This window comes from Salvelinus namaycush, chromosome 3 (assembly GCF_016432855.1).
Source record: "Salvelinus namaycush isolate Seneca chromosome 3, SaNama_1.0, whole genome shotgun sequence".
Lineage (NCBI taxonomy): Eukaryota > Metazoa > Chordata > Actinopteri > Salmoniformes > Salmonidae > Salvelinus > Salvelinus namaycush.
In genome coordinates this window covers 5727560-5746477 of record NC_052309.1, presented here as the reverse complement: position 1 = coordinate 5746477, position 18918 = coordinate 5727560, and the positions used below count along the sequence as shown (strand labels likewise).

At 42.2% G+C, this 18918-nt stretch overlaps 2 protein-coding genes across 2 annotated transcripts in view; one reads left to right on the top strand and one right to left on the bottom strand.

The window, feature by feature from the left end:
- The first annotated feature begins 911 nt into the window (after positions 1–911).
- LOC120044192 (sphingosine 1-phosphate receptor 3) lies at positions 912–5344 on the top strand. The gene is made up of 2 exons (XM_038988785.1): positions 912–1673; positions 4535–5344. Exons 1-2 carry the CDS (start codon positions 1027–1029, stop codon positions 5055–5057), a joined length of 1170 nt encoding a protein of 389 aa, XP_038844713.1. The 5' UTR covers positions 912–1026; the 3' UTR covers positions 5058–5344.
- A 7491-nt stretch (positions 5345–12835) lies between these two features.
- The window catches only part of shc3 (SHC (Src homology 2 domain containing) transforming protein 3), a 43966-nt gene continuing 37883 nt past the window's right edge, over positions 12836–18918 (bottom strand). The window contains exons 10-12 of the mRNA XM_038989441.1: positions 16240–16437; positions 14194–14489; positions 12836–13864 (exon numbers count right to left, since the gene is read on the bottom strand). Of these exons, the coding sequence (XP_038845369.1) occupies positions 13736–13864; positions 14194–14489; positions 16240–16437 (623 nt within the window). The 3' untranslated portion in view covers positions 12836–13735. The remainder of the gene's footprint in view (positions 13865–14193; positions 14490–16239; positions 16438–18918) is intronic.

Sequence of the window (18918 nt, the reverse complement as noted above, 5' to 3'; positions counted from 1 at the left end):
AAATACTGGACTCAATATTGATCCAAATTACTTTGAGTAATGCATGTCTTTAATAATGTCTGCAGTCTTCTTGTCAATACAGCCCTCCCAAGTTTTCCCGTCAGTCTCTCTCTGGAAGGGAGGGGGTGTGCCTTCAGCCATTAGTCAGAAATGGAAGACAGAGTGGTAGGTAGGCTACTTCAGTACACATGTAGAGAAATGTGGAAAGAAAAATACTGAAACTTCTGCAAGAAGAACTTGGGGGTGAAGGAATAACGTTGTAGACTCGTATTATTACTAAATGAAGAGGATTTATCACCACCACTTGAAGAAATGTAAAACTATGAAATTATATAAAAGAAGCTTGGATGAAGTCGAGTAACTGTCGCGCGCCGCTGGAAAGGATCTCTGAAATCGGCTCTAGACTACAGCATCTGAAGGCGAGTCTTTACTATTTACATCTATAGCTGTACGGGATTCTAATTCGTTTCAATAGGCTATATTAAAAACTATGATTAAACATATATTTTGTTGGCTATAGTCGCCAGTATAAACTATAGATAATCTTAAAATCACATTTTATTTTTATCTTTATTTGAAATGTAACATAATTCTGTGAAATTACATTAATTAGATGAATTGTATTTTTCCTGGTTGTATGTTATTTTGTGGTTAAACACATTAAGAACAAAGGGTGTGCTTGTCGAGAGCCTTTGAATTGACACTAAGATTTAAATGATAGTATACTTCAATCATAGACGAAATCAAATATTTTTCTAGGGCAGCAACTCTGGATAATAAACGTCTCAATTCCGGATAGATGCTACCCAGATGCACTCATTGATTTTCGATCAAGAGAGAGGGATTAAATAAAACGAAAGTGTTAATAATCCACTTTTTTTTTTTAAATCTAGCTGGTCCATCACTTTCAACTCAGCTGTAAAAGGTGGGATATTCGTCGATCTCACTCTAAACAGGACTTTTAATACGCCTCTTTACTGATCTCTGCTGGACATTTGTGGAATAACATCTTGACAACCAGAGACGATGAACAAGCAGATATATATCCACTATAACTACACAGGGAAGCTGGAAAACCGTCAGAATGGAAAAATCACAGGTGGTGGCGTCACCTTGGATGCTAAAACCATCGTGTTCCTCATCATCTGTTGCTTCATAATCCTGGAAAACCTGATTGTTCTAGTAGCAATATGGAAAAACCACAAGTTCCACAACCGCATGTACTTCTTCATAGCCAACCTGGCATTGTGTGACCTTCTGGCTGGGGTGGCTTATATCGTCAACCTCCTCATGTCAGGGGAGAAGACCCTTCACCTGTCCCCAGTGTTGTGGTTTGTGAGGGAAGGGAGCATGTTTGTAGCCCTGGGGGCTTCCACATTCAGTCTCCTGGCTATAGCTATAGAGAGACATCTGACCATGATTAAAATGAGGCCCTACGACGCCAATAAGAATTACAGGGTGTTCTTGCTCATAGGGACCTGCTGGCTCATAGCGATATCCCTGGGAGCATTGCCCATCCTGGGGTGGAACTGCTTGGACAACCTCCCTGACTGCTCCACAGTCCTACCACTCTATACCAAGAAGTACGTGGCCTTCTGCATCATCATCTTCATGGCCTTGCTGCTGGCCATGTCCGTCCTGTACATACGCATCTACATGTTGGTGAGGACCAGGTATGCATTGATGCTATCTTATGGTGATTGATTGGCCTGTCTGTCTGTCTGTCTGTCTGTCTGTCTGTCTGTCTGTCTGTCTGTCTGTCTGTCTGTCTGTCTGCGCATCTACAGTGGCTTGCGAAAGTATTCACCCCCCTGGTATTTTTCCTATTTTGTTGCCTTACAACCTGGAATTAAAATATATTTTTGGGGGGTTGTATCATTTGATTTACACAACATGCCTACCACTTTGAAGTTGAAAAATATTTTTTTATTGTGAAACAAACAAGAAATAAGACAAAAAAACAGAACTTTAGCGAGCATAACTATTCACCCCCCCAAAGTCAATACTTTGTAGAACCACCTTTTGCAGCAATTACAGCTGCAAGTCTCTTGGGGTGTGTCTCTATAAGCTTGGCACATCTAGCCACTGGGATGTTTGCCCATTCTTCAAGGCAAAACTGCTCCAGCTCCTTCAAGTTGGATGGGTTCCGCTGGTGTACAGCAAGTCATACCACAGATTCTCAATTGGATTGAGGTCTGGGCTTTGACTAGGCCATTCCAAGACATTTAAATGTTTCCCCTTAAACCACTCAAGTGTTGCTTTAGCAGTATGCTTAGGGTCATTGTCCTGCTAGAAGGTGAACCCCCATCTCAGTCTCAAATCTCTGGAAGACTGAAACAGGTTTCCCGCAAGAATTTCCCTGTATTTAGCGCCATCCATCATTCCTTCAATTCTGACCAGTTTCCCAGTCCCTGACGATGAAAAACATCCCCACAGCATGATGCTGCCACCACCATGCTTCACTGTGGGGATTTTGTTCTCGGGTGATGAGAGCGTTTCCCTTGATGGCCAAAAAGCTCAATTGTAGTCTCATCTGACCAGAGTACCTTCTTCCATATGTTTGGGAAGTCTCCCACATGCCTTTTGGTGAACACCAAACATGTTTGCTTATTTTTTTCTTTAAGCAATGGCTTTTTTTCTGGCCACTCTTCCGTAAAGCCTAGCTCTGTGGAGTGTACAGCTTAAAGTGGTCCTATGGACAGGTACTCCAATCTCCGCTGTGGAACTTTGCAGCTCCTTCAGGGTTATCTTTGGTCTCTTTGTTGCCTCTCTGATTAATACCCTCCTTGCCTGGTCCGTGAGTTTTGGTGGGCGGCCCTCTCTTGGCAGGTTTGTGGTGCCATATTCTTTCCATTTTTTTATAATGGATTTAATAGTGCTCCGTGGGATGTTCAAAGTTTCGGATATTTTTTTTATAACCAAACCCGTTATCTGTACTTCTCCACAACTTCATCCCTGACCTGTTTGGAGAGCTCCTTGGTCTTCATGGTGCCGCTTGCTTAGTGGTGCACCTTGCTTAGTGGTGTTGCAGACTCTGGGGCCTTTCAGAACAGGTGTATATATACTGAGATCATGTGACACTTAGATTGCACACAGGTGGACTTTATTTAACTAATTATGTGACTTCTGAAGGTAATTGGTTGCACCAGATCTTATTTTGGGGCTTCGTAGCAAAGGGGGTGAATACATATGCACGCACCACTTTTGAGTTTTTTTTTTGTTCCAATTTTTTTAAACAAGTATTTTTTTTCATTTCACCTCACCAATTTGGACTATTTTATCTATGTTCATTAAATGAAATCCAAATAAAAATCTATTTAAATTGCAGGTTGTAATGCAACAAAATAGGAAAAGCGCCAAGGGGATGAATACTTTTGCAAGGCACTGTACATGTTGCTGAGGACCAGGTGTGTATTGATGCTATCTATATGTTGCTGAGGACCAGGTGTGTATTGATGCTATCTATATGTTGGTGAGGACCAGGTGTGTATTGATGCTATCTATATGTTGCTGAGGACCAGGTGTGTATTGATGCTATCTATATGTTGCTGAGGACCAGGTGTGTATTGATGCTATCTATATGTTGCTGAGGACTAGGTGTGTATTGATGCTATCTATATGTTGCTGAGGACCAGGTGTGTATTGATGCTATCTATATGTTGGTGAGGACCAGGTGTGTATTGATGCTATCTATATGTTGCTGAGGACCAGGTGTGTATTGATGCTATCTATATGTTGCTGAGGACCAGGTGTGTATTGATGCTATCTATATGTTGCTGAGGACCAGGTGTGTATTGATGCTATCTATATGTTGGTGAGGACCAGGTGTGTATTGATGCTGTCTATATGTTGCTGAGGACCAGGTGTGTGTTGATGCTATCTATATGTTGCTGAGGACCAGGTGTGTATTGATGCTATCTATATGTTGCTGAGGACCAGGTGTGTATTGATGCTATCTATATGTTGGTGAGGACCAGGTGTGTATTGATGCTATCTATATGTTGCTGAGGACCAGGTGTGTATTGATGCTATCTATATGTTGCTGAGGACCAGGTGTGTATTGATGCTATCTATATGTTGGTGAGGACCAGGTGTGTATTGATGCTATCTATATGTTGCTGAGGACCAGGTGTGTATTGATGCTATCTATATGTTGGTGAGGACTAGGTGTGTATTGATGCTATCTATATGTTGGTCAAGACCAGGTGTGTATTGATGCTATCTATATGTTGGTGAAGACCAGGTGTGTATTGATGCTATCTATATGTTGGTGAAGACCAGGTGTGTATTGATGCTATCTATATGTTGGTGAGGACCAGGTGTGTATTGATGCTATCTATATGTTGCTGAAGACCAGGTGTGTATTGATGCTATCTATATGTTGCTGAGGACCAGGTGTGTATTGATGCTATCTATATGTTGGTTACTTGTTTTTTTGTCTTCTGTCTTGGATAGATGGGTGGCCAGTGTCCATGCATCCATCCATCGTTCTATGTATGGTTCTATTTATCACTCTGTCGTTCTATCTATCCAGCAGTCGCAATGTGACGAAGCATTCAAACTCAGAGCACTCCATGACCCTCCTCCGTACTGTCATCATCGTGGTCGGCGTCTTCATTGCATGCTGGATGCCCATCTTCGTCCTCCTCCTCATCGATGTGGCCTGCGAGCACCGCTGCTGCGCCATCCTCTACAAGGCCGACTACTTCATAGCCCTGGCCGTGCTCAACTCTGCCATGAACCCTGTTATCTACACCTTGGCCAGCAGGGAGATGAGGAGAGCCTTCTTTAGCTTGGTCTGTGGCTGTCTGATGAAGGGGAAGGTCTCCATTAGCGGTGAGCCCAATAAGCCCAATAACCTGGAGCACAGCAGGAGCACAGCTGGAGCACAGCAGGAGCACAGCAGGAGCACAGCCCATAATAATCCTAACAACCACAGCAGGGCAGATGAGCAGCAGAAGGACAGGGACAGTAGTCGGAATATTATAGTGGCACAGACCTTGATAAAGAGTACAACATCATCGTGCGTCAATGTGGCCAATGGAGAGGAGGGTTGAGGTTTTCTGGGCCCTGACCCTCCATATCCGAATCAATCTGAGTGGACACAAGAGACTACGAAGTGTGGCAACGCGAGACATTGTAGCCCTATGCTGTGCATAGGATGGAGAGACATTGAAGGACTATAATGTAACTATACTGAAAAAATATATAAACGCAACATGCATAGTGTTGGCCCCATGTTTCATGAGCTGAAGTAAGAGACCCAAAATTTTCCATGCACACAAAAAGCTTATTTCTCTTAAATTTTGCACACCAATGTGTTTACATCCCTGTTAGTGAGCATTTATCCTTTGCCAAGATAATCCATCCACCTAACAGGTGTAGCATATCAAGAAGCTGATTAAACAGCATGATCATTACACAGGTGCACCTTGTGCTGGGGACACTAAAAGGCCACTCTAAAATGTGCAGTTTTGAGGGTAGTGTGCAATTGGCATGCTGACTGCAGGAATGGCATGCTGGCATGCTGACTGCAGGAATGTCCACCAGAGCTGTTGCCAGACAATTTAATGTTAATTTCTCTACCATAAGCCGCCTTCAACGTCGTCATAGAAAATTTGGCAGTACGTATGATGCGTTTCTATTTTTGTTCAGTATATTTAGCCGAATTACTTCATAACCACAAACAAGCACTTGGCTCTTCCTCTCTGTGAGGGTAGAGGGTCCAGAAACGGTCCAGACCAGATAAAGACTGTGCAGTCGAGATATAGGGCTAGATTAAATTCGGCACCTTTTAAAGGTAACGTTTTCTGCATTCGCAGAGACTGCATTCATGGTAAATGCTGCATATGTTTAATTACCATTAAATGTCAAATCGCTCTATAACGCAGATATTCCGCGGTCCGAATTGAATCTAGGCCATAAACTACAGTGGAGACGTAGACTGCCACTATACTGTAGGCCCTGTAAAGCACGCATGGTGGGCTGGGATGGTAAACAGATGGCTATTTTACATGAATTGTAAATGTAACTCTTGAAAAAAGCTATTTATAATTTTTTTGTTTGTCATACTTTGACATATGTGTACAGTTTTCCCTAAATACTGTTACTCTACATTATAAACTGTGTGGTTCGAGCTCTGAATGCTGATTGGCCAACAGCCGTGGTATATCAGACCGTATACCATGGGTATGACAAGACATTTATTTTTACTGCTCTAATTAAGTTGGTAACCAGTTTATAATAGCAATAAGGCACCTTGGGAGTTTTTGTGGTATATGGCCAATATAAGGCTAAGGGCTGTATCCAAGCACTCATCGTGCCTAAGAACAGCCCTTAGCCGTGGTATATTGACCATATACCACACCCCCTCGGGCATTATTGCTTAATTATACAATGGTAGCATGCTATTTGTTTTATTGTGTAAAACGATTGTATTTAACCAGATTATTTGCTCAACATTATGCTACTACCTGTACTGTAGCATAATTTAACTCTTAATATGTCTATGAGCTCATGGAAGCTTCCCTGTAGCAGTGCTAAACCAGGTTGAAGTGAAGCTTCCCTGTAGCAGTGCTAAACCAGGTTGAAGTGAAGCTTCCCTGTAGCAGTGCTAAACCAGGTTGAAGTGAAGCTTCCCTGTAGCAGTGCTAAACCAGGTTGAAGTGAAGCTTCCCTGTAGCAGTGCTAAACCAGGTTGAAGTGAAGCTTCCCTGTAGCAGTGCTAAACCAGGTTGAAGTGAAGCTTCCCTGTAGCAGTGCTAAACCAGGTTGAAGTGAAGCTTCCCTGTAGCAGTGCTAAACCAGGTTGAAGTGTTGACTGGAGGTTGCAGGGCACCACCCTCTGCTGCTATGTACTAAAGCAGTGGTCACCAACCTTTTCTGAGTCCAGACCAATTTCTGAGTCCAAAAGGAAACCGCTCAGATTTTTTATTTACATGACTTCAAAAATGTAAGCCTATGCAACATTAACCAATTAAAAACAGTACTGTATCAATGAGGTGCAGTAAGCTATAGGCCCAATACATTATCACTGTATATTGGCTATGCTTGAATTGCCCTGCCAATGTTGTTTTTCGCAGGACATTCTAAAATTATATTTCAACATTTTAGGTATATGATCAGACTGGTAATAGATAATTTGATGTATTACTTGTGAGGCACAGCTGAGTGACATAATAATTATATATTTTTTACTGTACTGATGGCCTGTATCTGATGGTCAGTCTGAGGGGAAGGAGGGAGCAGCAAGGAGGCTGGCTCTCACCTAACTCACCATCCCTCCGCTAAGAAAAGGAGACATAATCTTCCAGCTGATGGTGAAACTCAAGTAGCGCTGCATTATTTCTGTCTCATGCACCAATTCATGTTGTTAGTCCTATGACCAGAGAAAGTGAAATATTCCTTGATATTAAAAAAGACAAGCTGCTAATAATAACAACGCAAGCTTATTGAAACACTTTGCTACTCCTTCATTACAGCTGCAGTGCTGGTTGTATTCCTTCATTACAGCTGCAGTGCTGGTTGTACTCCTTCATTACAGCTGCAGTGCTGGTTGTATTCCTTCATTACAGCTGCAGTGCTGGTTGTATTCCTTCATTACAGCTGCAGTGCTGGTTGTACTCCTTCATTACAGCTGCAGTGCTGGTTGTACTCCTTCATTACAGCTGCAGTGCTGGTTGTACTCCATTACAGCTGCAGTGCTGGTTGTATTCCTTCATTACAGCTGCAGTGCTGGTTGTATTCCTTCATTACAGCTGCAGTGCTGGTTGTACTCCTTCATTACAGCTGCAGTGCTGGTTGTACTCCATTACAGCTGCAGTGCTGGTTGTATTCCTTCATTACAGCTGCAGTGCTGGTTGTATTCATTCATTACAGCTGCAGTGCTGGTTGTATACCTTCATTACAGCTGCAGTGCTGGTTGTATTCCTTCATTACAGCTGCAGTGCTGGTTGTATTCCTTCATTACAGCTGCAGTGCTGGTTGTATTCCTTCATTACAGCTGCAGTGCTGGTTGTATTCCTTCATTACAGCTGCAGTGCTGGTTGTACTCCTTCATTACAGTTGCAGTGCTGGTTGTATTCCTTCATTACAGCTGCAGTGCTGGTTGTATTCCTTCATTACAGCTGCAGTGCTGGTTGTATTCCTTCATTACAGCTGCAGTGCTGGTTGTATTCCTTCATTACAGCTGCAGTGCTGGTTGTATTCCTTCATTACAGCTGCAGTGCTGGTTGTATTCCTTCATTACAGCTGCAGTGCTGGTTGTACTCCTTCATTACAGCTGCAGTGCTGGTTGTACTCCTTCATTACAGCTGCAGTGCTGGTTGTATTCCTTCATTACAGCTGCAGTGCTGGTTGTACTCCTTCATTACAGCTGCAGTGCTGGTTGTATTCCTTCATTACAGCTGCAGTGCTGGTTGTATTCATTCATTACAGCTGCAGTGCTGGTTGTACTCCTTCATTACAGCTGCAGTGCTGGTTGTACTCCTTCATTACAGCTGCAGTGCTGGTTGTATTCCTTCATTACAGCTGCAGTGCTGGTTGTATTCCTTCATTACAGCTGCAGTGCTGGTTGTATTCCTTCATTACAGCTGCAGTGCTGGTTGTATTCCTTCATTACAGCTGCAGTGCTGGTTGTACTCCTTCATTACAGCTGCAGTGCTGGTTGTATTCATTCATTACAGCTGCAGTGCTGGTTGTATTCCTTCATTACAGCTGCAGTGCTGGTTGTATTCCTTCATTACAGCTGCAGTGCTGGTTGTATTCCTTCATTACAGCTGCAGTGCTGGTTGTATTCCTTCATTACAGCTGCAGTGCTGGTTGTATTCCTTCATTACAGCTGCAGTGCTGGTTGTATTCCTTCATTACAGCTGCAGTGCTGGTTGTATTCCTTCATTACAGCTGCAGTGCTGGTTGTATTCATTCATTACAGCTGCAGTGCTGGTTGTATTCCTTCATTGCAGCTGCAGTGCTGGTTGTATTCCTTCATTGCAGCTGCAGTGCTGGTTGTATTCCTTCATTGCAGCTGCAGTGCTGGTTGTATTCCTTCATTACAGCTGCAGTGCTGGTTGTATTCCTTCATTACAGCTGCAGTGCTGGTTGTATTCCTTCATTACAGCTGCAGTGCTGGTTGTATTCCTTCATTACAGCTGCAGTGATTGTTGTATTCCTTCATTACAGCTGCAGTGCTGGTTGTATTCCTTCATTACAGCTGCAGTGCTGGTTGTATTCCTTCATTACAGCTGCAGTGCTGGTTGTATTCCTTCATTACAGCTGCAGTGCTGGTTGTATTCCTTCATTACAGCTGCAGTGCTGGTTGTATTCCTTCATTACAGCTGCAGTGCTGGTTGTATTCCTTCATTACAGCTGCAGTGCTGGTTGTATTCCTTCATTACAGCTGCAGTGCTGGTTGTATTCATTCATTACAGCTGCAGTGCTGGTTGTATTCATTCATTACAGCTGCAGTGCTGGTTGTATTCATTCATTACAGCTGCAGTGCTGGTTGTATTCATTCATTACAGCTGCAGTGCTGGTTGTATTCCTTCATTACAGCTGCAGTGCTGGTTGTATTCATTCATTACAGCTGCAGTGCTGGTTGTAGCGTGAGTGGAAGTAGGGAGAATGCACATTTTATGGTTTATAAAAGTGTTGAACAAAGTGTTGACGTTGCTGAATAACAACTTAAACATGAACTTAGTTGTAAAAACAGCAGCTCTTTGCTGTATTCATCGAGTCTCTCGAGTCATGGTTTTAAGTGTTTTGAAATCTCACAGTATCAACTTTGCTGTGCGTTCGAAGCTTCTTTTTACAGCCTATGGCTCGATGGAAACTGCAGACACGGTAAGCTGAGCTATCTGATTGGCCAGCGGTAGGCCTATAGGGGCACTTGATTTGGTCTCTGGGCCTGCCGGGTACGTGGAGTTCCACCTTCAGACACATGAAAAGGTTCAAAATGGAAACACTTTTTCTTTCCGGCACTAGGGCTGCGGAATCATGTGCACCTACCGCCAACAGCGCTAAACAAAAAAATGAAATAGGAACGCAAGATTTTATCATTGTTTTTGACAGAAATGTTTGGTGATCGACTATGAATGCCTTGGAGATCGACCACTGAACTAAAGAGACTTTCAGTTCATCTATTCAGCTGACAATTGCTCAAGACAAATATAAACATAATCTTCTCAAATAAGACAAATATTTTTCAGACATAACAGTACATTTTACACATTAAAAGTGGTTCAGTTGGAATGCAATTAATCGGAATACTGTATGTAGAAAACAGCATTTGATATAAAACAATCAATTGATGTTATCCCTGATGTTATCATTACATACGTTTGCTGTGCATTGAGGCACATATACAGCACGCTGCTTAAAGGGAGTCAGTGGAACTGCATGGAAAATAGTGTGACTATTCATCAAACAAAAAAAAGAACATTCACGGTTTTATTGCCAACAGTCATACAGAATGATGATAACTCATACAACCAAAGACTAAATCTGTAAACATTGTTTGGACTCATTTCTTTGTTTTTATTTTTTTTTACTTGTTCCAAAATGTGTTTTTGTGGTCCTTCTGACAAAAAGACTCATCATATTCAGAATTTGGAAACTAGAGAGAGAGAGAGAGAGAGAGAAAAACGTTGAATCTCAAGCAGCAACACTCAAGCAGTACTGCGAAACACAACTCTTAGAATGCGTCCTAACTGGCACCCTATTCTCTATAGTGCAATACTTTTAACCAGGGCCCCCTGGTCAAAAGTAGTGCTTTATATAAGGATTAGGGTGCCAATGGGACGCACACTAATGAACGGCAGGGCATGCCCATGAAGAAGTTCCAGCTATTGCACTTTGAAGAAGAAAAACACCATTGGTACAAATAAAAGGCACATTTTCATCAACAGAAATCTGAAAAAGCCATGTTGTAGTGTGACTCCCTACTGTATACATGGGGATGTTGAGTTGACTCACAATTCTTTGTTGAGCTAACATAACATTATTTATGCCAAGCTATTACTGTGATGGTGTAAGATTGATTCATGTAAGATTATTTGTTTAAAAGTTTGAATAACATGCATGGACCTCCAGTCAGGATTTGTCCCTAAGAGTTTTGGGAATCTATTGTTCAATTTGGTCCTTTCCAAAAAGTCACTGTACAGATCTGCCAAACAAAATGTATTACTATTCTATTTTGTCTGTTCATCAACTGCCACAAAAGCAGTGGGCTGTCTGGAAATGTACACAATCTAGACTAAAATTACATGAAGCTGCTTTAGGCTAGACAGCAACTGTATCATATTTTGATGGGGAGGTTATCATAACATTGGTATGATCCCCTTTAAAAATCAGAGTAAGACTTATTTAAAGACAGTTGTGAGAGTAGATCCACGTACACTTCCTCTTCCTGCAGGAAGTGGAGTCCTGCAGGAATACAGGCAGCCTACAGTATCATAAATAACTGTCTTCTTGTCATTCAAATTAACTGGAAACACAGGCTCTGTTTCGGTTCAATCCTATACACATCATTATCTAACAGTGAAACGCATCCCGTTTGTGTCACAGGTTTTGTTAATGGTCACAGTTTCTGTACTTATGCACGAACGTGAGGCTAAAACAAGCTTCTCCTCCCAATGGCTGTTTTACCTATGCAATTACTGTAAAAAATAAATAAATAAAAAGTTCTAAATATGAATTGTAAATTATTTAATGTATAGATTTCAAGTGGTTGAATTTAAATAAGTTGTACCATACAACTCCAATATTCATATTTTTTTATTTTATTACAATGTTATTACAATAGTTATATAACAAATACGTAACATATGCTATATAACATGATAACTATAATTGAACTATTCCTAGTTATGTAAATTCAGTCTAAATGCATAGGTAAAAGGCCAATTTAACGGTTCTATCAGTCAGTTTTTCTGTACTTGATGACGATTCTGTGATGTCAATAGACCTATCGAAATCCATACATTGCGAAATGAGAATTAATTTATCATCAATATTGTTACACAAGAGAAAGTGATCTAATATCCGTATTATCTAATTAAGAGTGCGCGCTAGGTGACATCGAGAGGATTTGTCTAAACCTCCCGTCGGTATAGTGATTTACGTTAAAACACGTTGGTGAATTGGTCTCAATACAGTTAACACAGATCATCTTTTAAACTTCTGACTGTGCTATACATTTGTGATAATAATTTGTCAAATAATACACTTTTAAAAGTCCACTATAAAGCCATAAATGCTAGAAATGATGTGAAGAATATTAATTTGCATGATCGAAGCTCCAAACTAGTTGACTTACTACACACCCAGTTTAAAGAAGGATCCAGAAACCAATTATGAAATAATATTTTGAAAAGCAATAAATAGTTTTTTTTTTTTTTTTTTTTTTTACAGTGAGCATACACAAGTACCTCCCAAGGGGGTTCAAGGTCTATGCACAATGTCCACAGGAACAGTTAGATTTGTCAAGTCATGCGACTGCAGTGACACAAGAAGAGTACTTCATTATAAAAAAAAATGTCAGTGGGTCAATCTCAATAGTAATAACTTGATTCCTCATGCCCCTCCCTCCTTGTTTCCTTCTCAAAGCACATTGGAGCAGAAGATGTGAGTGTCCTCCCCTCGGATCTATATAGCCTCATGAAACCAGACTGACCGCTGAGCTTACGTTTCGTGAAGTGAAACAGAATGTGACATTGTCACATTTTTACATTTACATTTTAGTCATTTAGCAGACGGTCTTATCCAGAGAGACTTACAGTTAGATCAGTCTGGTTTCATAAGGCTATCGGAAGGTTTTGAGAAGGGGGTGGGGGGGGGGGGGGGGGGGGCAAGGAGAGAGGATGCAAGGAATCAAGGGAGTACAACTGAGATTCACCCAGTATCTTTAAAGCCATGTTGACAGCACTATGAGGTGCCAAAGGTTGCGACCCCTGACCCCAACACACTGTGACTACTGTAAAGCAAAACACATTCACGTCTTTAGTTCTTATAAAGCAGATTCATTTTAGCCTGGTCACAGACCCATTTGTGCTGTCTTAGCAACTCCTATGGGCTATGGTCATTGTCCCACCCTCAGGTATTGGCAAGACATCACAAACAGGTCTGGGAAACAGGATAGATTCATTAGTAACCCCAAGGGAAGATGTCGTCGCGCTATAGCTGCGATAAAGGACAAATAATCCTAAAATAGTTTCAATATAAACAACAGCATTTTCAAATAGTTGTTCTCCTCTATGTAACTCCTACTTACCAATGACTGTGTAAATCTGGTTGTGCTTGATAGACAAAACTAAAATTCAGGGTTTTATTCGAAAATACTATTTTCTTTCCCCTCTTTGATGTCGATTTGCGCTTCGTCATCTAAACTACTAACAGTTGTTTTTCTTTGTTTTTAAAACACCAAATCAACATATATGTCCCAAATGCACCTATATGTCTTCTCAAAAATATAGCATTTCAATCACCACAACAAAATAATAACAGTTCTATAAATATTTTTTATATCAGCAAACCTTCTTCTTTCTCGTCCTCCTTTTTGTGGCCCGGGAGTTTGCTCAGCCACAGACCGCTTCCAAGACACTGTCATCATCGTTAAGTAACCTTTTTTCAACAATAATATATTCTCTATTTTCATCTTCAAGTTTCAGGTTTTCAGGAGGGATTGGAGGTTTAAGTTTCAGAACTCCATCTCCCGTCAGGTTTAGTGAGTGGATCGTCACTATTTCCTGTTGCCCACAGGCTGCTTCAGACAAAGTTCACTTCCTGCAGACACTATGGGCAAGCTGTTGTCACGGTGATGGCCTATCAGGTGACTGATGCTGTCAAATATGTGATCTTTTGTCCGCACCTTTTCAAAAGATACAAAGATGTAAAAAAATGAGTGACATGGGGGATAATATGAATATTATTTACAGGTAAACATATTTCTCTCTCTAGCATACTGTATTTCTCTCTCTCTCTCTCTTTGTCTCACAATTACTTACCCACTGGGCACACACTAGTTGAATAAATGTTGTTTCCACATCATTTCAACAAAATTACGTTGACCCAATGAGGAATAGACGTTGAATTGACCTCTGTGCCCAGTGGGTATTCACTCAATCACTCACCCTTTCTCTTATTCGCCTTTTCACTCTAGTGTAACTCTCTCTCCCCCGCTTCTCCCTCCCTGCTCACCGTGCCCTCAGGATTCACCAGCAGTAGGTGTTTGGCCAGTCCATTGTGCATGCCCGTCAGTACGTACGACCCAGGGTTGGTGGTGCTCTTCCTAACCAGGAAGTCTCCGTCATCTACCAGTAGTTTCTCTGCGTCTCGTCGGCTCATCTCTCCGTGGTACCAGGCCTGGCCTTCCAGCTCCTCCTGGGCCTTGAAGGCAGCAGAGCGCACCAACAAGGGACTGGAGTTATCCACAGATCCAGCCTTGTGAAGGGCAGGGACCGCTGACTGGGTCAGGATGGCATCCTCAAAAGGCTCTGTGTTGGTGGGTTGAAGTATACATGTAAGCAGGGAGACAATATGGTGAAAATAGGCCTGTGCAGGTACAAAGGGGAGCATGGACAATGTAAGTTGTGTAATGTATGTTACACCATTGCATTGTTGAATACTAGTTTCTGATTGGCTTGAAAAGCATTCTATAGCGTGCATTATTTAAGTGAAGAAGAAGCCGGTGTTTGGTGGATATATTGGCATGGGTGTTGTTAGGCCCGAGACGAAGTTCAAGTAACAGACACATCTCAACATCAACTGTTCAGAGGAGCGTGAATCGGGCCTTCATGGTCGAATTGCTGCAAAGAAATCGCTACTAAAGGACACCAACGCGTTGTGGAACACACCTTCCACGTCGTTATACATTTCTTTTAGAACGCATAGCCCCTGGTTGATTATAACTTCCATAATGTATGGTGAGATGTGTTACTATGCTATATGTCTATGTAGTCATACATGAACACTTCCCTAGTTTTATTCCTGGAAATAATTACACTATGTGTAGGCACTCGGTAGTAATTGAAATATTATTCAGTAAATTGCTCACATACTGTAAAGGAGGAGGAAGAACCTGGATAAAGGAACCTATTATAACCAAGATGTCACCTCATCCCCCGCCTCCATTAAGACACACATGATTCTTCATTCACCTCTACGCTATATTCATAAGGAGCAACGTGGCATACATGTCATTTGTTTGACAGATATATCATCTATATCTGAATAACATGCAGTTTACATGTAACCCTCAAGTTGGGGGGGAGATTGTGGGAAGCCACGACAATCATAGTGTCTACAGCACAGGAGGCTGCTGAGGGGAGGACGGCTCATAATTATGGCAAGAACAGAGCTAATGGAATGGCATCAAATACATGGAAACCATGGAAACCGTGTGTTTGATAACACTCCACTTATTCTGTTCCAGCCATTACCACGAGCCCATCCTCCCAAATTAAGGTTCCACCAGCCTCCTGTGGTCTACAGTGATATCTCCATTTTGTCTTGGACCTGACACAATGTAATTATAGCACAAAGCAACCCCCTGGAAACAATAGCCAGATCACCTCTATAATTATAATCATGTCTCGTGGTTGGACTAGTGTTATTACTGTTAACAATTAGCGATTAGTGGTAAGGTTCTTCTTATACAGGTTCAATAGGAATTATGCTAGTGTTATTAGCATAAACATTTTAGCAGTGAGTTTCTTCTTTTTATAAGTATGTTCAGCCGGTCCTAAATCACCCCCTATCCATCCCCCTTGTTCCCTTACACCTCTATGTTAGTATGTCTAAGGATAAGTATAAGCAGTGTAGTGGTAAAGCTTCAGATCTGTAAACATTGAAGGGCTAGGGCTAAGGGGAGGGGTAGAAATCGTAATAGGACCGGATCATTGGATAGGATTATGCTAGTGTTAACAGCAATTAGCGTTTAGCAGTTAGTATCTTCTTCTTGTCGATGTTGAATGGGAATATTGTAGTGTAATTAGCGATTCACGGTTAGTTTCTTCTTCTCATAGATGTTGAATAGGAATATGCTAGAGTTATTAGCATTAGCCATGTCAGCGTTGGGTTAGTTCTTCTTACTCATGTCAAACAGGTCTTTCCTGGGACTGTCTTTTGCTACGCCTGCTGCCCCCTCTGCCATGCTGTACAATAATCTGAATATTGCTGACAGGCAAACATATCTCTCTCTCTTGTTACTGTTAGCAATAAGCAGTTAGAGGTAGGTATTCTTACTCATGTCGAACAGGTCTTTCCTTGGACTTTCTTTGGCTGCTGTGCCCGCTGCCCCTTCTGCTGCCATGCTGTCCTGTTCAGCCTGCAGGGCTGCCAGCACCTGGGCGTCGATCTGCTGGGTGTTCACGTACGTAGGCACATCCCCCGTTTTTGGTACTGTACTCTTCCCCTCGGGCAGACTGTAGATGTCACATGATCCTAGACGTCAAAGCAAAAGTTAAAAGCAAGAAAGACTAATTTATATTTTCTGTCATCTGAAAAGAAAATAGACAATAAAGAGTCTTTCTCTTCTTACCTGGGGGGAGTTATGAGTTAGTAGAAACGAGGGATGCATATCTTTCACTTTCAAGACGATTAGATACGTATCTATGGGCTTTGACACCATACACGAATGATATGTATCTAGATAAATGGGCTCTGACACCATACACGAATGATACGTATCTAAACTCAGCAAAAAAAGAAACGTCCCTTTTCAGGACCCTGTCTTTTAAAAATCCAAATAACTTCACAGATCTTCATTGTAAAGGGTTTAAACACTGTTTCCCATGCTTGTTCAATGAACAATTAATGAACATGCACCTGTGGAACGGTCGTTAAGACACTAACAGCTTACAGACGGTAGGCAATTAAGGTCACAGTTATGAAAACTTAGAACACTAAAGAGGCCTTTCTACTCACTCTGAAAAACACCAAAAGAAAGATGCCCAGGGTCCCTGCTCATCTGCGTGAACGTGCCTTAGGCATGCTGCAAGGAGGTATGAGGACTGCAGATGTGGCCAGGGCAATAAATTGCAATGTCCGTACTGTGAGACGCCTAAGACAGCGCTACAGGGAGACAGGACGGACATCTGATCGTCCTCGCAGTGGCAGACCACGTGTAACAACACCTGCACAGGAACGGTACATCCGAACATCACACCTGCGGGACAGGTACAGGATGGCAACAACAACTGCCCAGGTTACACCAGGAACGCACAATCCCTCCATCATGCTCAGACTGTCCGCAATAGGCTGAGAGAGGCTGGACTGAGGGCTTGTAGGCCTGTTGTAAGGCAGGTCCTCACCAGACATCCCCGGCAAATAGATCGCCTATGGGCACAAACCCACCGTCGCTGGACCAGACAGGACTGGCAGACAGGACTAGTCTTCACTGACGAGTCTCGGTTTTGTCTCACATGGGGTGATGGTCAGATTTGTGTTTATCGTTGAAGGAATGAGCCTTACACCGAGGCCTGTACTCTGGAGTGGGATCGATTTTGGAGGTTAAGGGTCCGTAATGGTCTGGGGCGGTGTGTCACAGCATCATCGGACTGAGCTTGTTGTCATTGCAGGCAATCTCAACGCTGTGCGTTACAGGGAAGACATCCTCCTCCCTCATGTGGTACCCTTCCTGCAGGCTCATCCTGACATGACCCTCCAGCATGACAATGCCACCAGCCATACTACTCGTTCTGTGCGTGATTTCCTGCAATACAGGAATGTCAGTGTTCTGCCATGGCTAGCGAAGAGCCCGGATCTCAATCCCATTGAGCACACCTGGGACCTGTTGGATCGGAGGGTGAGGGCAAGGGCCATTCCCCACAGAAATGTCCGGGAATTTGCAGGTGGCTAGGGGGAAGAGTGGGGTAACATCTCACAGCAAGAACTGGCAAATCTGGTGCAGTCCATGAGGAGGAGATGCACTGCAGTACTTAATGCAGCTGGTGGCCACATCAGATACTGTTACTTTTGATTTTGACCACCCTTTGTTCAGGGAAACATTATTCCCTTTCTGTTCGTCACATGTGTCACGTCCTGACCATAGAGAGCCCTCGGGGTTCTCTATGGTGCTTTAGGTCAGGGCGTGACTCGGGGGGTGTTGTAGTCGTTATATTTCTATGTTGGTGTTTTAGTATGGTTCCCAATTAGAGGCAGCTGATTATCGTTGTCTCTAATTGGCGATCATACTTAAATAACGAGTCACCAACCCGGATCCGGGATCACCCCCCACTCCCCCCCCACTGAGTAGCATAGCTAGCATAGCGTCACAAGTAAATTGTAGCATCTAAATATCATTAAATCACAAGTCCAAGACACCAGATGAAAGATACAGATCTTGTGAATAAAGCCACCATTTCAGATTTTTAAAATGTTTTACAGGGAAGACACAATATGTAAATCTATTAGCTAACCACGTTAGCATAAGACACAATTTTTTTACTCCAACAGTTTTTTCCTGCGTCAGTAGCTATCACTAATTCGACTAAATAAAAATATATATAGCCACTAACCAAGAAACAACTTCATAAGATGACAGTCTGATAACATATTTATGGTATAGCATAGTTTTTTTTTGAAAAATGTGCATTTTTCAGGTATAAATCACAGTTCTACATTGCAGCTGCAATCTGAAATAGTGCCGACGCAGCCAGAACAATTACAGAGACCAACGTCATATAACTAATTACTTATCTTAAAACATTTCAGAAAAATACACAGCGTACAGATATTGAAAGCCCAACATCTGGTGAATCCAAACAATATTTCAGATTTATTAAATGTTTTATAGCGAAAACAAAATGTAGCGCTAAATTAGCATAGCCACGCCAGCCAGAACCAGCTGGGCGCCCGCGACCAGTTCACATGCACGACAGATATATGAAATAACATCGTAAATTGGGTCTTACTATTGCTGAT